Source organism: Dipodomys merriami, unplaced genomic scaffold (assembly GCF_024711535.1).
Source record: "Dipodomys merriami isolate MVZ:Mamm:240054 unplaced genomic scaffold, mDipMer1.0.p SCAF_11, whole genome shotgun sequence".
In the NCBI taxonomy this organism is placed as follows: Eukaryota; Metazoa; Chordata; class Mammalia; order Rodentia; family Heteromyidae; genus Dipodomys; species Dipodomys merriami.
The window spans coordinates 4589612-4614021 of NW_027202382.1; the positions used below are offsets into that span (position 1 = coordinate 4589612).

Below are 24410 nucleotides of genomic sequence, written 5' to 3' on the forward strand. Positions count from 1 at the left end.
GGACATATGCCCAATATTATTTCTACTCTGAACCATCTTATAAATATATAGATACATATATGTACAAATATACGCATATATACACATGTATATAATTTATTCGTTTATTTATTCAGTCTTATAAGCATTTTTACACTAGTGCAATGAAGTAGGTAGTGTAATACTTATTTTACAGAATTTGTCTAACTACATTCCTGTTCTAACCAGGCTCCAATATTTATCCTAGGGAATCTTAATTTTTCTTCTGTGAATTTCCTCTCTTTTTGGACCATAAACAGAGTGCTTGGCAATTAATAATATCCAGCTTCTGGCTTAATAATAATAATAATAATAATCATAATGTGTTTCTTTCTCATGTTGATGGGTCCTATGTGATAGTATGATGAGATGAAGAAATGTTTTCATTCAGAGCCTAAAGGCCTGGGTTTGAATCCTATTATTATCTAATGGCTATTTAAACTATTATTATCCTATTTTAATCTAATGGCTTTAAACTCCTCATCTGAGAATTAGGACTAGTGATACCCATCCTAAATTGTCACAAAATATACTAATAAAAGTCAGACAACAAAATAGTACCCAGACTAAGGCAAATGTACTTGAATCCAATTCTTATTCTAGGGGGAGTAGTTTCACAGAATATCTGCATCAACAAATCCATCTTCTCATAATTTGTACCCTAAAGTAAGGTTTTTCTACCATGTTTTTTCTTATCTCAGGTCCTTGCCTACACCCTTAGTTGTGTGTGTACATCAGCATTCAGTGCTGGCATTATTGAAGCTGCAGAGGCTGAAGATATTATGAACAAACTTCAACTGTTAGTAGAGCACAACCAGCAGGTTAGAATGTTGTCTCTGATTATTGAGTAGGATGAGATAGTGTGTGTGTGTGTGTGTGTGTGTGTGTGTGTGTGTGTGTGTGTGTGTGTCTGTCTGTCTGTCTGTCTGTCTGTCTGTCTGTCAGTCTGTCTAGAATTGAGGTACTTTTGACTATTGTTGCAGACAGCAGTCACACATGTCTTTTTCTCATCATATCTTATTCTTCTGTGAGCATATCTTACCATCTGAGAGAGTATTGATACGTTTTTTCCTCTCTTCAATCATTGTGGTATATTTGTTAAGTCTTAAAGTAGATGGCTAGGGAATATCAGAGTTCTGTACAGCTAACAAAAAATATATAAAGTATGAATACACAGAGAATTCTGATGAAGTCACAGCTCAGCACATTTAAGTAAGAAAGTCTCTTTTTATAACCTCAGCTAATAAACCTTATAACAGCTCCTCTGAAATATTTCTTAGCCTTAAGAAGGAAATTTAAACAACATGGTGCTAAGTGGAATAAAGCCAAATTGCAAGGGAAATACAATATAATTTTACTTATATGAGGTTACAATAGTCAAAGTCAATAGAGACAGAAAGTCAATGTTGCCAGGGTCTAGGCAGAGGAAGGAGTGAGGAATTTACTTAATGGGGGCAGAGTTTCCATGTTTCAAGATGAAAAAGTTCTAAAAATAGTTAAACAACAGTATGAATGTACTTAATGCTACTGAGCTGGTAGCATTAAGCATTTTCAGAATTAAGATGTAGCTTTTGGGCTGGGAATGTGGTTTATGTGGTAGAGTGCTTGCCTTGCATGCAGGAAGCCCTGAGTTTGATTTCTTAGTACCACATAAAGAAAAAAACCTGGAAGTAGCACTGTGGCTCAGTGTAGAGCACTGGCCTTGCGCTAAAGAGCTCAGGGACAGTGCCCAGGCCCAGAGTTCAAGCCCCATGACTGACAAAAAAAAAACAAAACAAAAAACAAACAAACAAACTTGTTTAGTTACAAATGCCATAGAATCTCCCTAGGTGAATTTTGTTTTGGAAAAGTTATCTCCAGAGTCCTAGTATTGTCCTTAAGTAGGTTATGGCAGGATTCACTGGTTTTAAGTTTAGGATTATATTGTTACTCTTCATGACATTGTACTTGTTCATTTGCAGTCAGATATATTTTGCATAGACGTTTTCATATGCTGCACTGTCAGTGGGATGTTTTCTCTTCTTTTCTAGGAGTTGATCAACCTTCTGTTGGTGTTTCATTCATAACTCTTCTAAGAATTTGGATCGATTGAGCCAAGTTGCTCAATAGTGCAGTAATTTTTCCTAAAATAAATTACTTATTTCCACTAAATTTGTTGCAATTAGACTTTGCAGTTATTGTTGCCAACCAAAGTCTTGAGCAAAAACAAAAAACTATAGCATTGTATTCATAAATTGACATGTTGAATAGAAATTTCTCTGTACTTACCAATAACAAAAATTTGTAAATCTTTGAATTACTATTTATATGTGTTGCTGGGCTATAAATCTTTGATTTACCAATTTAGTTGTAAATAAATTATGACAAATATAACTTGTAAGTACAAAAGAAACTTTTAGAAATGCTTGTATCCAGATAGATATATAGATAGATAGATAGATAGATAGATAGATAGATAGATAGATAGATAGATAGATAGATAGATAGATTCCTAATCTTTGTCTTTTTTCATTTTCTTACTTCTGTGTTTCCTTATTTATACAGACTTCAGGTTTTGCACTGGCACTAGGAAACATTGTTCATGGTTTATCTGTAAGTGGACATGGAAAAGCTGAAGTCTTGGGCAGTAAACTTCTTCCTGGCTGGATCAGAATTGTTCTAGCAGAGGTAGCGGTCATATCTTGTATGCTATTTTACATTTTCATAAAGGAACAGAGAGCCAGTTTATTGGATCATTTATAGGAGTTGCTAAGCTATATAGCTTAATAATAATAAAATGGGTGATTGTGGATGAAAGAGACACACACTTTTAATCCCTTATAAATAATGCATCCTGTCAACCATTGGAATTTTTTTATAAACTGGATACTTTATCAATGCTTTCATCTTAAAACAGCATTATGTCTTTTGCAAAATAAAAAAAAATCAAGATACTTCTAATCTAATATCCTTAATTGTTGTTTTATTTTAGTTTATTGCCATTTTTAATCAAGTATGCAGGTTGTGCTTATCCTACCCATTTAGTCCTATTTCTCTATGTAATAATGAACTTTATAGATCTAAACCCAAGGAGTATTTGGTCTTAACAGATTCCAATGCTTTGTTTTCAGGGCACTCCCACAATGCTGTGTCTGGCAGCTCTTCATGGCCTAGTGGCCTTGGTGGGTTCTGAAGGGGATGCGATACAGGTAAAGAAAGGAACTGTCTGTTGAAGGGCAGGAATTTAAGTGTATGCAAAGCCATGGTAAGAACAGAATGTCATTTCCTTAATGTGATGAAGACAGACAAATATATGCTCATGGTAATAGTCACTGGGTTCTCAATACCTTGCTGTATGACACAGTACTCTGTGCCAAGAATTTTTTCTGTACAGGTTTGTTCCCTGTTTTGTTTGGTTTGCAAGGATTAAATCTGATTAATCTTGGTACTTTCCACAAATTTTCCTGCTTGAGAAAAGTGATTGAATGAGATAAGATATTCAAATCATTCACGGTAACTCCAGTTTGCATCTGTAATGGTTAAGTCTGTATCTGTGTAGGTGTTCTTTTCAAAATGTATCTTAAAATATTTTTCATAATTAGCATCTGTATGTATAGATTTATAAGTAATTGTAAAGTAGCTCCTCTATTCACACAGTAAAAAGTTTATAAAATGATTGCCACTGCCACACTGAACAGATGCTAAGAAACCAATGACAACTAAAATAGAGATGTTGGCCTTAACAGCTCACGGCCTATGTGTTTGAAATATTAGGATATATGATATATTTCTACTTACTTAGAAAGTGATTGCTTGTACACTGAATGTAATTATTTATGGTGAGAAGAATGACAAATCTTTCTTCTTACTATTTTAGTTGAAGTCAGAAGCCATCCAGTCTTCTCATTTCCAAGGCAGACTTAATGAAGTCATCAGAACTTTAACTCAGGTGAGAAAAGAAATTGAATGAGACTTTAACTCCTGTTTTCTGCATGGGAGGCAGGAAATGCATCTCTCTTTTTCTATTTCTCTTTAATCCTGTTAGACCAAAATAAATCCTTGATAAAACTTTCACAAATAAAAGAAAATGAACTGAAGATCTCTGAGTAGGAAAACAAATATTTCCTTTTCTTGTCTTTGTTCCCTTTATTTGATACAGATGTTTTAGCTAGAAAATACAGAAATTCTATTTTCATACTGATTTTGAGGGGCATTGGGAGTGACATACGGTCTTGTATTCACTGACAAGCATACACTGTTTCCAGAAAGAAAAAACAAAAAGCTGGTGGTTTTTCAATTATTTCTTGTTGTTTTTGTTGTTGTTGTGGTGGTGGTGGTGGTGGTGTGTGTGTGTGTGTGTGTATGTGTGTGTGTGTGTGTGTGTGTGTGTGTGTGTGTGTTTGACAGTGATAAGGAACGTAGGGCTTGCACATACTAGTCAAGTCTTCTTACTGAGTTATGTTCCCAGCCCCAAACCTGGCATTTTTGGAGTTAAGTTGCTATTGATTTCCCTTAAGAATTAAAACCTAACCCTACAGGGATTATCAGACCCTCAGAACAAGGAAAAATGGAAGGTGATCAAAGAATAGGACAAGTATCTGAAAAGAATGTTGAAGAGACACTAGTTCAAATGTCACTTATAGAAATATTGGGGTAAATGGTTGTTATTTTCTTGGGAAAGGAAAAAATGAAATATTCCTATCTTTTAAGATTTTTTTTAATTTTTAAGTTATTTATGCTCCTTACATAAAATTTAAAAATACAAAATGAAAGAAGTTGAAAAAATGTCAGTGGTCATGAAGCAACTGGTAATATATTTGGTCATAGTTATTTTTTAAGCATTCTTACTTTGCATTGTTGGTCTTTTTTAGCGTTTATAGATTGTATTATCTTTTTTTCTCATTAAACATACTTGTAAAATACGATTACAATACCTACTACATGAAGGAACTTTGTAATACATGCTTTAAATGCGAACATAAATCTCTGAAAAGAATTTCCTTTGCATATACGACTTTTAATGTGCTCAAAAAAAATTCTGCAATTTAAGTTGTTATAATATAGGAGAAAGTGTATCAGTTGAACTATTATTTAATAATGTTTGTTATGAGTGATAAAGCAGTATCTCCTTCCATTTCTAGAGGTACTTTAGTCTCTACTCTTTGAATTTTACTATTTTGTAAAAATTTCTTTGAGACAAAGTGATACCAGAGAGAAAGATAGTTTCTGAGTGACTATGTAGTTAATTATGTAATTAGTTAACTATGTCCTTTAGCCAACACTAATTGAAAATTTGTATGATTAAAGCCTGGTGTATAGATATTACATGATATTACATCTTGCAATAAAACATATCAACAACTATAACAATAAATAAAGTGACATAAATTTAGTGACTTTCTGTGGGTTGCTTTTTATTGAAAAGAGTTTGGATATTGCCCCTACCTTGAACTATAGTTTTCATTTAAAGGTCATCAGTGTCTCTGGGGTGATTGGTCTTCAGTCAAATGCAATCTGGCTTCTAGGACATCTCCATCTATCTACCGTGTCCTCTAATCAAAGCAGAACTTCTGGTAAGATTAAAACCCTGAAACAGTGGTACTGGAAAAAGGAAGTACTGACTCCAAGTTTGGTCATTTAAAAGCATTAATCTTCATGACTCTCAGTAGGTGTTACTATGTTTTATATCAGATTGAAATGAAGTATTAAGAGGATGCCTGACTTTAAAAGTCACATGACAGGAAATAGTGGTTTGCAGAACCCATGATCATTCACTCTTCCTGTTTGCTTCCTGTAGAGGATGGTGTAGACATTCAGTTTAACTCTCATATTTCACAAATGAAGAATCTGAGGCTCAGAGAGCTTGCATGACTTGCATATAGTTAGTTTAGTGACAAATCTATAAAGAAAGAAGGAAGACTGAAGCTTAGAGCATTTTTATTTTACTAAATGTAATGGTATAATGTTTTCATCAAGTCTTTGTATGTATGACTGGGGTTTTTCTAGCCATGGTTATAAAATTAATGAGCTATGTACATATAAAGATGGGTGCCTAGTAGGTCTTAATATAAGAAAGCTTTTTGTGTTTGAACAAAATTTATTGGTACTGTGGTTTGAAATAAGAGCCCCATACTTGCAAGGGAGGGACTCTACCACAAGCCACTCCTCTAGTCCCTTTTTGCTTTAGTTATTTTTGATATACATTCAGGCTTTAGACCTGAGCCAGCCTGAACTATAATCATCCTATTTATGCTGGGATGGCAGGTGCCTGGCTATTGATTGAGATGAAATCTTCTGAATTTCAATGCCCAGGCTGGCCTCAAACCCCAACCAACCCTGATCTCTTCCTCCCAAGTAGGTAGGCGGCTTGAGACACCATTCCTGGCTAAGCATTTTCTATTGTAGCTTTTTGATAAAAGCAATAAAAAGACATTTGCAATCCCTGAATGCTAATTGTTTGTGCTTAGAAATTTTGGGGGAGAAGATATAACTGTCAATAGGTCAACTGCTTTCTCTTTTTGGAATTTTGACCCACTGCCAATCTTAGACCCAGGCCAGAGAGGTTATGGTACCAAAAATTCCTCCTTAAAACTCAGTTTCACTTATTTCTGATAGTCTCTGGACAATGTAACCAAGAATGTAGACCACTATAGTTACTGTTTCCCTTGCTTCAGTCACTCCATAGCTGTAAAAATAGGAACACTGGTTAACAGTCTTCCCAAAACAATGAATATTATACAACTGGAAATTGTTATATGAAAACAGGAAAAAAAAAAAAACCCAGTCATACTAGAAACCCTTGATAATGCTAGCTCTGAGGATCAGAGCACTCAAAAGTATCCTGAGGGACTGGGAAGGTGACTCAGTGGTAGAGTGCTTGCCTCCCATGCATGAGGCCCTGGGTCCAATTCCTTAGCACCACATAAGCAGGAAAAGCTGGAAGTGGCTCAAGTGGTAGAGCACTAGTCTGGAGCTGAAAAGCTGAGGGACAGTGCCCAGGCCCAGAGTTCAGGCCCCATAACTGGCAAAAAAAAAAAAAGTATCCTGATAAATTAGTGTATGTCCAGTTTTTGCCTTTTTATGTGAGCTTGCAAACAATGTCTCTGATCTTGGTCTTGTTGTGGAATCTGGCACACACAAACTCAAATCACAAAGGAGTGAATCATCTTATACCCAGGTTTTTCTGAACAAAGTCATTCTGCATCTGGAAAAATACAACTACTTGTTCTTGATGGAATTTTCCAATTGAGCCATTTATTGTAGCAAAAAAACTACCTCATAAAACAATTACAGAAGACTGGGAGGAAAAGGATTTAGGAAACCCTAGGACTCAACTAGCGTAAATGTCACTGCCTCACGGTTCCAGGTCAGCAGCCACATCCGGTTATTTGCACATATTGGACACTTACAGGTCTCTTCCGTAGGAAGGAGACTGGAGCTGTTAATATTGGTCACTGAATTTCCATGGTTCATATATCTGATTCAGCATGTCCTACAGTTACCCTTAGAATAGTGGGCTAAACCTACAAAGCCAGCAGACTCTTGCTGCCCCTAAGGAGGTCACTGACCTGAGCTCATTGATGTGACAATATTGAAAGGATTTTTAAACAGCTTCACTCAAATATTCATTCTCTGTGATTCTTTTCTAGCCTCTACTAGGTTTGTTGCCATTTTGAATCTGACCGCATAACTTAAGTGATTACTTCAATGCCGGTCATTTAATCTAATAGAATTAGTTGTAGCCATAGAATATTGTGCTGAAATTAATGGCACAAACATTTCCACTTTGTCTCTGGGCAGATATGGCAGCATGAGATCGTTATCCCTCCTTCATTAGTCCTGCCAAGTTCACTAATTTGATCATTTTCTGTCTCCACAGTTCCAACTGACTATAGCTATTTGCCTGAAAGCAGTTTTATTAGAGCAGCGATTGGCTTCTTCATTACAGCAGGGAAAAAAGGCAAGTGAACACGTTCCTTGAATTTTATCATTCTCTCTCCCTCCCCGTTAAGTTTGTGTGTCCTAGAATCTCTAGAATTTAACAATATAGATTTGAAAGACTATTTTCTTATAATAAATCATTTTTCTAATAGAGATGGTCAGAAGGTTAGCTACAGTAATTGTTACATAAATATATACACGTTGTAGTCTCTTGCAATTGTAGTCTCTGATTGTGGTGGCTCTGTGAAACCTTAATTTTCCATTTGGCTGTTTTAAAAGTGTAAACACACATCACTTTCCCCATCAATTTCAAGTGACTGTGATCTAAGAAGAGAAAACATACCTGGGCGCAGTTTGTATCCCAACACTGCCTTGGAAGAAGGTCTGTACTTTGTGCAGTCACATACAGTGGTTATTCTGTGTTATTAGAGTCACTAGCTTTAGTTTCTGTTTTCAGTTTGTGTTTTTTCTCTGCACACATTTTTATTTTTTTGTGAGTCTATATTCCTACCATTCACATTAGAGCACAAGCAGTTTGAAGACAGAGATTGAGTGCCTTTTGTCTTAAGTGGAGCCAGAACAATGCCATGTGAGTTATGAGAGACATGTTCTCTAATGATACACACATACTTTTTAGAACTATGAGAGAAAGAAATGTGCATTAGTTCTAAACATGTCCTGGAGTCCAGCTTTGTTAATAAAATATTCTTTCATTGATATTTGCCATTTCATTTGTTCTAAGTTAGGTAAAAATCACTGCCTGCATTTATATTAAGACCATGGTAATTTTGAAAAGGAAAAGTTTTAAAAAGAGTGTTAAATAAAAACCAAGAGAAAATCTGGAGGAAACATTTTGGCTAATGAAGATCTGAGCTTTAGAAAGGAAGTTAAGGTTACTTTGTCTGATTTCCTACTGAGTACAGTAATTCCTAGAGCTTCCAGACAATGAACTATGTTTGTAGTTTGGAGACACATTTCTTTAGTCTGGAGTTATGAAGTAGTACCATTATCCTAGACTTAGGAATTCAGCTATTTGTTTTTAGTCTTTCTCAATAGAATGTGATATGTGGTTATGTCATTTTAGTACATGGCATATAAACATATTACATGTAATGTACAGGTTAGTTTAATGGCCATACTACTATGAATTAAATCAACTTGTAATAGATATAATAGGTCTTCTTTCATAAGAAATTGAATTCTTACTAAATGTGCATCTAAAGTTTCCATGGCCAGAATAATGTTAGAACTACATATTATTGTTATTTTCATTAGGTTGTTCATTATTATCTTATGTAAATTATATGGTATGGTATTTCCATGAGAAATAAAATAAATCTTAGGTCAAATAAAAGACTCTTCTTCTTTTTCTAGTAAATAAAATGTCATTTTGACTCCCCAGATCTATATTTTCTTGCAGAAATAAATTTCCTCTGAATCTTATGGGGAATTCTTGCTTAAATGTGACATTTTTATGATTACATAGTCATGTATAACAGGAACTGTTCCACTCCAACGCTGAAAAATCAGGTGGCAGTGGAATTGGTGTTGTGATGTGCAGTCTTGCTGAAAGCTGTTTGAAAGCAGATTAATGAAGTATTAAAAATGCCATATTACCAATTGGATTTTTGGCATTTTCAGGTTGTGGGAGAGGGCTGCCTTCCTGTCAGGTTTGCTGGCTAGATTCACAGGAAAAATCTATTCAGCCTTACACATTACTAATGATGACCCCAGAGGAGTGGGGGCCGTGGGAGGCTGACCTCGGCCTCCCAAGCCCATTTACAAAAACAAAACCAGACCCTGCTCTATGGGACTAAATGGGATGGCCAAAAGCGGAGGTGTGCATGCAAACGAGTGTTTTCTTCTTCAATATGCCCAGCTCATTTGAATTTTAATAACTCCCTTCTGAAGCAGCTTTTGAGTTTAAATGTCTGGATGTCACTCAGCAAAGCCCAGTGGGGCTGCTGATAGGAAGGATAACAACTTGGGTGAACTCTTTTGAGGAAGAAATAGTTTTAGAGAATGATAATTGTGCTTGGCACAGTCAGAAGATAGACACTTCAGAGATGGCATGGTTTCATTACTTCTGGATGCTGTTTTTCACTTTAATAACTTACAGAAGAAAAAAATGTGTAAGGTTATCCCTGATACATACATATATGGCAGCATAAGACTGGGCATGGTGATTTCCAATATAGCCAATCAGATTTGAGTAGTGAGCATTTTAATTTGCTTTCTGATGCTTAGTACTTTTCTCATTTTAGATATATTAATACTTGCATGACAGAACATACCAGCTGTTCATAGCATCCATTTCTTCATAGAGCCCTCACTTTAAAACCATAGCAAGTAAATGAAATTCCTTTGGTTCTTAAGGAATCCAGTTGATGATTTTAAAAATAATTTCTTTATATTTTTGTGGGATCTTCTCTTTTCTTCTCTAACGGCCTTCCTTTTTATTGTCCGATATGTTGTCCCTTAAACTTTGTCATCATTTTCCTCTAGTCATGGGGACATTTCTTTACCATGCTAGGCTTCAAATCTTTGTTCCTAGTTCACTATCTTCTTATATTACTTCCTCCACCCCAGAAATAGCCTTTTCTTTTTGATTCTTAACTATTTTATCTTCTTTTCTTCTTATTGATGAAATCTAAATGTAAAGAGAAAACATATATGTTTTATCAATATTTTATCCACTTTTAAAACATTTGAAAAAGTACTTAATAAAATAATAATTTCTTTTTAATGTTAATATTAAGTATTTCTACATATAGAATTGTTTTTGTTATCCTATTTCTAGGGAATGTGCTGAATGCTTTCTAAGCTGTAGTTTTCTATTGGTCTTTAAGTTTTACAGTAAGAAGTGTTGTCTGAGGAAAATACATTTAAATGCATGTGGCACAGTCAATGAATGGTACTTCCTTCATTGGTGATCTATATTCCTAAGTAGTGGGATTATGCACATATTATTTGTAGACATAATCTCACTATTTTTTTGTGCTTTCTAGAGTTTTTGAGATGGTATTTAGGAAAGGAACAAAACTAATGAACTCTGGATATAAAGTAAATATTGTGAGAAAGTCATCGCTTTATGAAATTATGGAGTTTGACACCAAGATCATTCATCATTTTTGAATATATGAACTTTTAGTGAGAATTTATCTTTATAGCCCTTGAGAAATGTTGTTAGAAGTGAGTTATATGTGTTCATCACATATAAAAATGGTATAAAGAATTAGAATCCTCTGTAATATCTCCACCTAAAGATACTTCCGTTTATATCCTTGTAAATGTGCATGTTTTATAGTGGTTCAAAATTTTATATTATTTCTTAAAAGAACTTTAGTTATTTTTTTCATCTTTAATGATTTTCCATGTAAATGGACATAATTACTACCCATCTCCTCTAAAGGGAAGTTGGAGAAAGTATGGTAAGAATCCTTTTGCATCACTTACTAGACATTTGTAAATAGGCTAAGTTTTATGTGGATTTGATTTCTATTTTCTTTGTGTAAACATTAAAATATCTCAAAGGGAAAAGTAACTTCCTTTCCCATGGTTTTATCTGATCATTTTAGGTATTAATATTAATATTTTAATATTATTGCTTTTATGCATACATTATTTTTACATGTTTCCAAATATATTTATACATATATATATACTTTATATTTTTAATTCAGAGTTACAAACAAGGCATTATTAATCATTTCATTGTTGGACATTTAAAATTTGTCCACCATAGTGAACATCTTTATGCATGTAGCTTTTTCTCTTCTACTGTATACTTCCTTAAGATAAAGTCTCAGAAGTTTATTAATGGGCAACAGTATGAAGATTTCATGTAGAAGAATAACATCCTTCTTTGCTCTTCAAAAAATTATGCTAGTTTTTAGTTCTTAAACTCTGTATGAATCAAAGCAGTCTATTATAGAGGTTAAAAGTGTGGGAGCCAGACTGCCTGGGTTTGTATCTTACTTCCACTACTTGCTGGCTATGTAAATTTCAAGCAGGACACTCAAGTCTCTAAGTCTCAGTGACTACTGTACAGTGAACAAAGAAATTTAAAAAAATAGTGGAATTTATAAGGGATATGTCACTTTATAACAATCCACAGAAAACAATATAAATACTTTCTAGTAATAATATCATATAATAAAGAAAAAATGTATAGATAAGACACTGATAATAAAAGGCAGTCCAGCGCTAGGGGCTCATGCCTGTAATCCTAGCTACTAAGGATGCTGAGATCTGAGGATCATGGTTCAAAGCCAACCTGGGCAGGAAGGTCTGTGAGACTCTATCTCCAATAAACCACCAGAAAACCAGAAGCAGTGCTGTGGCTCAAGTGGTAGAATGCTCGCCTGGAGCTGAAGAGCTCAGGGACAGTGCCCAGGCCCAGAGTTCAAGCCCCACAACTGAAAAAAGAGTGCTTTTATTTATTGAGCAGAATAGCTCAGTAGCTATGTGCATATGACCATATAAGATGATGCTAAGCAAAATGAACTCCAAGATGTGGTCACAAGGGGTTTTTCTTTGTTGTAGTTGTTCTCAATCTACGACATGATTTCCTTTCTATTGTGTTTTCCCCCTATGGTTTATCTCCTGTTTCACTGTATTCAATTTTGGTACCCTGGGTAGCTGAATTAGGGAAAGGAAAAGGGTACAACAAATGGCGAGACAAAGGAAAAAGGGGGAACCTATGCAACAGCAATACTCACAAGACAATATGTTGGGGCAAGAGATAAATAAGGGAAGGGGTAACAAGTAAAACGAGAAATGCAATCACTACCTTACTTATGTAACTAACTCCTCTGTACATCACCTTGACAATAATTTTTTAAGAGTGCTTTTATTTACATCTAATTGTCCAAAAGAATGAATATATTTGTATATATTTATTATTTAAGAGGGTTTTTTCCTATAATTTAAGTTGATAATACCTGCTTTTTTAGATTTGTACTTTTTAGCCTTTAATATTGAAATGATTTCAAACTTAGGGAAAAGTTGAAAATTTTTATAAAAATGTTGCAAGAAAGCTACAGACTATAAGAAAACACTCTCATGTTCCCATCACCCGGAGGACACTACTCATTTCACTAACAATCCCAATGGCATCTATAATAGGAGAAGGTCAGTCTGATATGTTGTTCGACACTTCCTTGTCATTTTTCTTCAGGCATCTAAAATTTGAAACAATTATGTGTTATTATGACTTTAACATATTCTGAGACTAGAAGCCCTTCTAAAACAATCTAGCTAATTTTATAGAACATTCTTCAGAGGTACGTCAGTGGTATCATAGAAATGGAACTCTTTTTACTGCATCACATCAGGTAGCACGTGCTATCTGTCTCCCTCTACTGTGAGGTTAAGGTTGGTTAAGGTGTCTTCTGGGTTTCTCCAAATTAAATTATTTTTTATCCTTTATCATTAGTAAATGTTTGTGTGGAGATATTTTAAGCTTCTATACATTTCTTATTTTTCATTCTATTTTTTCTCCAGTTTCGTTATCCATTAGCAAATCTTGCTTGACTTAATTATTAGTATGTAAAAAACGGATATAGCTCAGTAGTTAAATACCCACCTAGCATGAGCAAGGCCCTTGGTTTGACCCACAACAGAAGGTGGGAGAAGGAAGGGAAGAAAGGACAAAGAGAGGGAAGAAGGGAGGAAAAGAGAGAGAGAAGGAAGGGAAAGGAAATTATTGCTATAATAATTTCCAAAACATGATTTTTTAAGTTTTATTATTCTATATACCTTTTATAATTATATATCCACTCTAAGAATGAGATTTCTATTACTTTCTCCCTTCATTTCTTCCATTCTTTGCATTAGTGTGAACTTAATTTCCTATTTTATTCATTTATTATTCAATTTGATTCATTATTTGGTTATTCAAGTTGTCCTAGATTTGGCCAATAAGTTTCTTCAAGTAGCTCTTGTGTCCTTTTGACATGACCTTATCATTCTGTTTGTCCTCATTTTGTGACACAGGATGTTCTTGGATTAGCTGTTTGGTCATCAGCTGTATAATAGGCAGGTAGCCTAGTTTCCTTTTGGAAAGGGATGGTATTTAAAAGCCAGGATCTGAGTTCAAAGTCTGTATTGCTTGTGAAGTAAAACTTACTGCTCCCAGACCTGTTCCATTGACACAGCCAGGAAATAGTCTTTCTCTTTCTTTTATGTTTGTATTTCTGAATCTGTATCTATACATATGTTTAAATCTGCCTCATGTTATCAGCAGTTTTATTTACAATACCACCTTCATATTTCTAACTTCCTTCTCTTACAGGAAAAAACTAAGTTGTAAAGTTGTAAAGTTGTAAAGTTCATTTCCAACATAGTGGATATCATTGTTTCAATGGGTCATCTTATGTCCTTTCAGCATTTTGTTATTCCCTTTTCCCTCTCCAAATTAGATAAGTGTACATACAAGGTGCAGGGTACCAAAATCAAATACAGTGACAAAAGAAGATATACCATAGGGGGAACAAACATACAAAAGAAACAAAAAAAATCACATAGTACATTAAAAACAACAACAACAAAAAATCCTCTTGTGTCCATATCTTGGGGTTCATTTTGCTTAGCATCATCTTATATGGTCATACATACATAGCTTTTGAGCTTTTCTGCTCATCTGATAAGATTATTCTAGATGTATACTAGTTATTGCAAATAAGAGAAACCATGGGACCTGTATTTCTTTGGCTCTGGCTTACTTCACTTAACAAGATTTTTTCCAAGTCTTTCCATTTCCTAACTAATGGGGAGGTATCATTCTTTCTGCTAGAAGCATAGAATTCCATTTTATATATCACATTTTCTTGATCCATTTGTCTACTGAGGGGCATCTGGGTTGGTCCCATATCTTAGCTATGGTGAATAATGCTGTGATAGCTTGTTGGACTCCCTCATGCAAAGAGTCTTGGGTTGTTTGTGTTTGGTAACTCTGAATGTTGTTAAAGTTTGTTCTTAAGGCAGAATACCCTACCAGCATTTACGATTTGACTGATTTTTCAGAGTCATGAATTGTTTCAACAACTGTCTTGGTTGTAGAATAGTTTCTGGTAGGAACAGAGCATCTCATTGTTCTTACAGACAAGCTATATAATTATCTCTATCTGTGGATTTTGTCTAGAAAAATCATACTCATCTTTTCCATCTTTAAACATTTTGTTTTGGGGTAAGATAAAATAGGGCCTTCCATGATGTTTCCAGATTAGATTAGGTTTTTTGGATTATACTTTCTGTTTTTCAGAGTACTTTATATATGTGTCATTATCTACATAATTATTAATATTTCTTTTAAAAATTTGCCTTTCTCTGCAGGGCACTGATGGCTCATGTCTGTAATCCTAGATACTCAGCAGGCTAAGATATGAGGATCACAACTCAAAGCCAGCCCAGGCAGGAAAGTCCGTGAGACCCTTATCTCCAATTAACCACCAGAAAACTGGAAGTAGAGCTGTGGCTCAAGTGGAGAGCACTAGTCTTGAGTGAAAGAACTCAAGGCCCATTTTAAGCCCCATAACCAATACCCCCCCCACACACACACAAATAACTGTTTTTCCATTAGATTTCAATTTCCTCAGTGATTAGGAACAACATCTCTATGCTATGCTAAATGCTTAGAACAGACTACCTGGCATATAATAGTATTCAAATACTTAAATATCTGCTCTGTGTGTGTGTGTGTGTGTGTGTGTGTGTGTGTGTGTGTGTGTGTGTGTGTGTGTGTGTGTGTGTGTGTGTGTGTGTGTGTGTGTGTGTGTGTGTGTGTGTGTGTGTGTGTGTGTGTGTGTGTGGTGTGTGTATGTGTGTTCACTCCTGCATGTTCTTGCCCTCACTGACTTATAAGCTAAGTGGTCTGTAGCAACACCTAAGATGAAGAAACTAGAGATATGTCTGTACTATACAGGTAATGTGCTGAAGTCAAAGAATATACACACACCCTAGCTGTAAGTCTGTTTTTTGTCAGACTTATCCTGGAGGTACCCATAAGCCTTGTGACAATAAGATCTTATACTCAAGTATAGTCAAAGTATGTTTGATCATGTGTCCTCTTGTAATATATCATGTTCAAATATGCTACTTATTACTTTGCAGCTGCCAAATGTATGAGAGACATAAAGCAAATTTATATTCAGATTTTGAAACACCTGTATCTTTTTAACAAGTACCATAGGCACTCTCAATTTCAAATCTATTGTTCATAAAATATTCCAGTATTTCTTCTTATCTAAGACAATTGCTTGAAATAAGGAAACTGATCATTCTTGTTGTTCATATTTGGATTATTTTTGTCCTATGCTAAATATGGCTAGGAATGGAACCTAACTGTACTTTATTGGTTTTGGTACTCCCTTTCTTTGTATACCTCTCCCACCCAATGAATAGAACTACCAAATATTTTCTTCATTCCTTACAGTTCCCTTTATTCTAGCTAGTGTCAAAATCAGCACCCCACACATATAGTGGGAAATTTTATGTGATTCTAGATATGCTACTCAATATTGATTCCAAACACTCCTACCCCCAACCCCTCACCGGTTGAACTCTGGGCCTGGACACTGTCTCTGGGCTCCGTTTTCTCAAGGCTAGCACTCTACCACTAGCACTACTTGTGGCTTTTTCTGTGATTAATTGGAGATAAGAATCTCATGGACTTTCCTGCCTAGGCTGGCTTTGAACCATGATCTTCAGAGCTTATTCTCCTAAGCAGCTATGGTTACAGGTGTGAGCCACTGGTGCCCAGCTCTCAACACTTTTAAATGTGGGAGATTTATTATATTGCATTATGGACATGATTTTTCAACTCTATTCTCCATTTTACAAGTTCTCCTTGTTTCTGACACTTGACTGTATATCAGATCAAGTCAGCGAATATAAAAGCAATATGTATATACTAAAATGCAGTCACTGGTGAAAGTTCCATTGTTTTGTCAAAGGAGTGCTTATTACCTAAGCAATAAAACATCTTAAAAATAGTCATAATACTGGAGTCCCAGTATTAGAGGAAAAGTTGATGTCTTTTTTGGTCCTTAGATCCTCTGAAAAATGCAATAGTGAATTCTGTCAGATCTGGAATAAAACTTTATGAAATTTGGAAAGTACTTAATCTAAAAATCTTTTAAAATATACATCTGCTTGTGAATTAATGATTTTCTATGAGATTTGCATATGCTATGTAAAAGGAGACAAATGTTATACTATGTGTATATTTATCATGTTTGTTAGCTCATCAAAACTTTTATATGAATCATTTACCCAAGGACTCTTTTTTTAATTTATTTTTTATTGTGAAATACCGTACAGAGGGGTTACAATTACATGGGCAAGAAAATGAGTACATTTCTTATCAAGCATTGCCTCCTCCTTCGTTTCCCCTTCTCATCCCTTCCCTTCCCCCTCTTCACCTCGCCGCCCCCCCCCCCAAGTTGTAAAGTTCGTTTTTCTACACAATGACTTGTACATCTCATTGTTGCAATGGGTCCGCCTGTATCCCTATTTAAATGATTTGTTTTTTCCCTTCCCCTCCACAAATTATACCGACATCAAATACAGTGAAAGCAGGGGTTATACCATGGGGGAGGGACATACAAAGCAACAAAGAAATCATCTTATAAATATGTTAGAAACAATCACATGAAAGGAAACCATTTGAATCCTTATCTTGGGGTTCATTTCACCTAACATCAACTTATCTGACCTTTTCTGCTTGTCTCAGACATATACTGGTTATTGCAAATAAGGGAAACCATGGAACCTGTTTCTTTGGAACCCAAAGACTCTTAAAAAAGCAAATTAATTTTTGAGTTTTGTATTTGTGTGTGTGTGTGTGTGTGTGTGTGTGTGTGTGTGTGTGTGTGTGTGTGTGTGTGTTAAATCAAAGACTCCAGTCTTTAACCAACATTCTGTATTGTGTAATTAGTATAGGGTTGTGAATAGCCAACCAATTTTCTTCCTTTCAGCATGTTAATTTTATTATATGGATCACACCTGACTTAAGCCTTGTGGGTTTTTTTCCCTCTTTTGTTTAAATAGACACTCCATGAGGGCAAGACCTATTCTATCATGTTTACCTCTGTCTTCATTGTTGAAAACAGTGCTCAGTATCTAATGGATACCCAATAAATATTTGAATTAATGAATGTGTTTATCAGAATATTTACTTTCTTTTTCTTGTAAAGCAGTGCCTAACTCCTTGATAAAAAATTTGCTGAATTCTCAGCATTGTACCTCAACATGACACAGAAATAAAACATCAGTTTCTGCATTGTACAACGTAGAAAAGTGGTAGGAGTCGCTTTTAAAAAGCAAGAATAATAGAGGTGAAATGTTGTAAGCTACACTGTTGGTTTCATTAACAAAAAGAAAGATCAAAGGTTAGGAGGTCTGTGGATGAATCCCTAGACTAGGAAACAATTGATTGCAGATTTTTAAGAGTTTTCTTATTGGAAATGGAAGTTTGAAATATGAGGGAGGGAGGAAGGCCTGGATTTAAAGGATTTATAGCCATCCACACATAAGTAATATTTGAAATTGTGAGCATAGATGAGCTCAGGTTAGCCTCAGTAGAGGAACAGCCCAGAAGCAGTTATTGCTGCATTTTCTGGGAGGAAAATGACCTTGAATTTGGCACTTAGATCTAAGGCCATTAGAAATCTTAGCACAGGCACTTTTGGTGGAGTCCTGAGGCCAATAGCTAGATAGCAAATGTGTTAGAATACTTTTTGTTTGCAGAAAGCAATAACTTAATTAAACTGATCAAAAGGAAACATATTTATTGCTAAGATTACCAGAATCCAAGAACAGAAATTCTATTCCCAGTTTTTTGGAAATCCAGGATGAGGAATACCAGGATACCAGGCACCAATATATTGTCCCAATATTTTCATCATCTCAAAGGGAAACCTGGATTCCATTGATAAGTTGCCCCCCACCTTCTGCTAGCCCTTACTAACAATACTCATGTTTATTTCTATGGGTTTGCTTTTTCTGTGCTTCACTTTGATAGGCTTGTATCAGATGTTTCTTTTCCCTTAGCATGCTGTTTACCAGGTTCATCTCCTCATTCCTTCTCATATAGCTGAATAATAATAATCCATTGTATGCTTCTCTTTTCTATTAATCATATAATGGACATCTGGGTTGTTTATGCCTTCTGGCTATTACAAATAGTATTGTTGTGAATAGCTGTGTTCGTGTTTTATTTAAACTCCTGATTTCAGTTGGAGTGTGTGTGCCTGTGTTTGTTTGTGAGATTGGGATCACATGGAAATTCCTTTTAACCTTTTGAAAAACTGCCAAATTTCAATGAAGTGGCTATACTGTTTTATATTTACATTCCCAGTATGTAAGGATTCTGATTTTCACAAATCCTTGCCAACTATTTTTCATTGTATTGTTATAATATTGCCATGTGAAATAGAGTCTAATGTTGCTTTGTATTTTTCTTATAAGTAATGATGTTGAACATCTTCTCATATCTTTGTTGGATGGTCATATTTTAATTTGAAGTTGAGAGACCTTGTCTCATTCTGTAGCCTAGGCTGGCTTTGAACTTGATATGCAGTATAGGCTGACCTCAAATTTTGAATCCTCTTACTTTAGCCTTCTTTTTCAGTGCTGGGATTGTGCACCACCATATCCTGCTTCTTGATGGCCAGTACCATCATATTATACTCTTTTCTTTGGAGAAATAATTTCCAAATCATTTATCCCTGAAAAACTAGTAGGTTATCTTTTGATGTTTAAGTTTTTTGTATACTCTGGATACTAGATTCAGATCTCGTGTGTGTGTGTGTGTGTGTGTGTGTGTGTGTGTGTGTGTGTGTGTGTGTGTGTGTTGGTATGGTGGTTGAACTTGGGCCGCATGCACTCTCTTGCTGGCATTTTATCAAGGCTAATGCTCTACCACTTGAGCCACACCTTTACCTCTGGCATATTGCTGGTTAATTGGAGATGATTTTTTTCTGACCCCACTGGCTTCCAACTGTGACCCTTAGTTGTCAGCTTCCAGAATGGCTAGGATTATAGGAATGAGCCACCAGCACCTGACTAGATTCAGATCTTTGACTTGCAAAATTTCCTGCTTAAGTTGTCTTTTTACTTTCCGGACAATATTCTTAGTTGTATGAAGCTTTTGCATCTTAATGGAGTATAGTTTATGTTTCTCTTTTGTCAATCATGTTTTAGTGGCATATCTTAGAATACATTGCCAAATCTTAAGATCAAGATGCACTCCTATGTTTCCTATAAGAACTTTATTGTTTAGCTTTAATATTAGGTTTCTAACTATTCAGAGTTAATCTTTATATAGGTGCCAAAATCCAAAATCATTCATTTGCATATGAATGTAGTTTCAGGACCATTTACTGCAGAGACAATTCCTTCCCTCATTGAGTAGTATTGGCACCACTTCAAAAATCAATTTACTTTAAACATACAACTTTATTTCTAGACTCTCAATTCTGTTCTACTGCTGTATGTCTATCCTTCTATGTGCCAATTTCACATTATTTAGATTACTATACTTCTGTAATAAGTTTTGAAATTGGTACATATAAATTCTTCAACTTTTTCATTACCAAGTTTGTATTAGCTATTTGAGGGCCCTGAAATTCCATAATAATTAAATTATTAATTATTTATACCTTCTGGCTATTACAAATAGTATTGTTGTGAATAGCTGTGTTCGTGTTTTATTTAAACTCCTTTCTACTTCTGACAAAAAATGATCTTGGAAATTTGATAGCGATTATATTGAATCTTTAGGTTCCTTTGAGTATTGTTGTTATCTTAATAATATTATGTATTCCAGTCTGTGACCATGAGATATCTTTCCATTTACTTCAGTTCTTTAATTTCTCTAAATAATATTTTATACTCTTCAAATACTCTTTCATTTTGCCTTAATTTATTCTCTGATATTTAAATTTTTAGTGCTTATTACTTCTAATTTCTTTTCTTTTTTTTCTTCTATTTTTTTTATTGTGAAAATACCGTACAAAGGGGTTACAATTACATGGGCAAGATAATGAGTACATTTCTTATCAAGAATTGTTGCCTCCTCCTTTGTTTCCCTTTCCCATCCCATTTCCCCCTGCCCCCCCAAACTCTCCCCCGCCCAAAGTTGTAAAGTTCATTTTTCGACATAACATCTTGTACATCTCATGGTTGCAATGGGTCCACCTGTATCCCTATTTAAACAATTTGTTTTTTCCCTTCTCCTCAGTAGATGAATGGATCAAGAAAATGTGGTATATATACACAATGGAATTCTATGCCTCCATCAGAAAGAATGACATTGCCCCATTTGTTAGGAAATGGGAAGACTTGGAAAAAATTATATTAAGTGAAGTAAGCCAGGCCCAAAGAAACATAGGTTTCATGGTTTTCTTTATTTGCAATTACTAGTATATGTCTAAGACAAGCAGAAACAGTCAGATAAGTTGATGTTAGGCGAAATGAACCCCAAGATAAGGATTCAGATGTTTTTTCTTTCTTGCAATTGTTTCTAATTTCTTTTCTTAATTTGCTTTTCATGTTATTTATTCATGGAATGTAGAAATAAACTAATTTTTTTTCATTTTGACCTTATGCCCTGAAACTTTAATTCTTTTTTAGATGTATTAATGTTTTTTTTTAAAGATTCTGTTGGTTTTTCAATGTATGGAATCATGTCATCTGTAAACATAGTGTACTTCTACCTTTTCAATCTGAGTACCTTTTTTTTTCTTTTTATTTTCTGATGGTTATGGCTAGAACATTCTGTACAAAGTGCTGTGAATGAACATTCTGTCTTATTTCTGATACAGAGGAAAAGCTTTCATTGTTGATTTAATCTTTTTAGTTATCTTAGGACTGTTCGTATTTTCATTTATTCCTGATTCAATTTTGGTAGGTTATGTGGGAATTTTTTATTTAATCCAGATTATCTAACATACAATTATCTAATTATTAATCTAAATTATCTAACAGTTTTTCATAGTGTACTCATAACAATTTTCATTACTATAAGACCAGTGCAAATATCTCCACTTGAATTTCTAATTTCATCTACATCTTCTCTCTGCTCTTTTTCGTAAGTTACAAATGTATCAATTTTTAGTCTTTTCTGTCATCCAAATTTAGGGTTTGTTTCATTATTTTTCTGTTCCATTTTGACTTACCTCAACTAAAATTTTTGTTATTTCTTTTCCTCTCCTAATTCTAGGTGCATTTGCCCTTTTCTTAATTTCTTGAGGTATAGTTAGCTGACTGGTTTCAGTTCTTATACTTTTTTAAAATTAGGCTTTTAATTTCAATAAATCATGAAAACTGCTTTTAGTGCATTTCATCGGTTTTGATGTTTTGTATTTTAATTTATTTCAAAATGTTTCTAATTTTTGTGTGATTCTTCTTTCATTAACTGGTTAAGTGAATGATTTTGACTACCCATATATTTGTGATAGCTCTAGTTTTCCTGGAAATCTGTTACCAACTTTTAGTTTCATTCCATTCTTGTTAATCAAAATTCTTTAATTAATTTTTTTAGACTTTTACATTTGTTATAACTTATGTTATGTTTTCATATGTGATGAGTTCTGGAGAATGTTTCATATGCCCTTGACATGTGTATTCTGGTGGTTTTTAGTGGAGTATTTTTTTCATGTTTGCTAGATTTCTGTTTTATATTGTTAAACAGTTCTTCTCTGTCTTTACTAGTCTTCTGTTTAGATACTGTGTCAATTATTGACAGAAAAACTTTGAAGTCTATTACTATTATTGTTGGGTTATCCCTTTCTTTATCAGTGTTTGCTTCATGTATTTTGGGGCTATGTAGTTTCATTCATATATATTATAATTGCTAATCTTCTTGGTGAATGCAGTTGTAACTGTTGTCAGTTTTATAATTATTGCTTCATAATACTTTTAAAATCATGTAGGAAATGAAAAGGGAGTTACAAAACAAAGACTTTAATATTTAATTTACGTAACTTACCAGAGGTATTCTTTTTGTGTCTTCATATTACTGTCTATATGTTGTGCAGAATTCCTTTATTTTGAACCTGAAGCTATCATTTTTTGTAGAACATGTCTACAAGTACCTAATTCTCTCCACTTTGTTTTTCTGGGAATCTTAATTTCTTCCTAATTTTGAAAGATTATTTCTCTGGTTTTAACATTTGGAGTGCTTCTTTTTTTCCTTTTAGTGCTTTAATGTTATCCCAGTTCAAGATAAGGAGCTTTTTTCTTATATACCAGTTCAATAAGAAGGCCTTCCATATATGACAGAGCACTTCCCTTTGTCACTTTTAATATCCTTTGAAAATTTGATTACAATATGTATTAGTATGGACCTCTGTACATTTATCTTCTTTCTTTCTTTCTTTCTTTTTTGGTGGGGTGGGGGTCAGTTGTGGGGTTTGAACTCTGGGTCTGGGCACTGTCCCTCAGCTCTTCAGCTCAAGGAGCATGCTCTACCACTTGAGTCACAGCGCCACTTCTGGTTTTCTGGTGGTTATTTGTAGATAAGAGTTTCACGGACTTCCTGCCTTGGCTGGCTTTGAATCACCATCCTGAGTAGCTAGAATTACAGATGTGAGCCACTGTAACCTGGCTTAATCTTTTGTTTTCTTGAATGTCTTAACTATGTTATTGCTTTTATCCAGATATTTCTTTGCCTTTTTTCTATCCTTCTGGATTTTCCATTTTGCATAAATTAGTATGCTTGATGGCACCTTAATGTTCTGTCCATTTTTACCTCTTCTTTTATTTCTTTCTGATCCTTTGACTGAATAACTTCAATTGACCTGTCTTTATGTATAATGATTATTTCCTTCTTAAGTCTAATATAGAAACTTTCTAGTATCTTGCTTATTCAATTTTAACTTTGTCATCTCCCCCTCTCCAAGAAGATAAAATTAAAATAATGGTACTATGTTGTAGAGACAAAGAGAGAAGAACAGGGGAGCAGGAACTGGCTCTTGCAAATGGATTTGCAATTCAGAGCATAAAATTAAAGGACTGAACACATTTACAGATATGATACCAAATCTTTGAAAGGACAAGGAATAGTTGGCATTTTTATTTTCATACTTCTATGAAGGCATCTTATTATTAATTTTTTTCCGTCTTATTACAGGTCCTGAGGCTGTACCTCCTTCCCTTCTCAAAGTAGTGATGAAACCTATAGCAACTGTTGGAGAAAACTACCAGTTTCCTCCTGCAAATTGGGCTGCACTTCTCTCTCCACTTATGAGGCTAAACTTCGGTAAATATTAAGTGATTTTAGGTCTTTAGACTCCACTTTTAGGATTTAATCTGAGTAGAAAAACAGATTCTGTGTCATAATTGGTAGTGACTGGTAGAACTAATCACCACACACCTACTGGCTCAAAATAAACCTAATTTATTACCACACGGTTCCAAAGTCCAATATGGCTCTAGCCAAAGATCATGGTAGTAGATGAATTTCTTTC

General features: G+C 34.6%; 1 protein-coding gene across 1 annotated transcript in view; it reads left to right on the forward strand.

The window, feature by feature from the left end:
- Focad (focadhesin) overlaps positions 1–24410 on the forward strand; it is a 279696-nt gene that overhangs the window by 237762 nt on the left and 17524 nt on the right. Inside the window, exons 30-36 of the mRNA XM_070007985.1 lie at positions 720–839; positions 2563–2685; positions 3129–3206; positions 3875–3946; positions 5468–5570; positions 7877–7957; positions 24074–24202. Coding sequence (XP_069864086.1) covers positions 720–839; positions 2563–2685; positions 3129–3206; positions 3875–3946; positions 5468–5570; positions 7877–7957; positions 24074–24202 — 706 coding nt within the window. The remainder of the gene's footprint in view (positions 1–719; positions 840–2562; positions 2686–3128; positions 3207–3874; positions 3947–5467; positions 5571–7876; positions 7958–24073; positions 24203–24410) is intronic.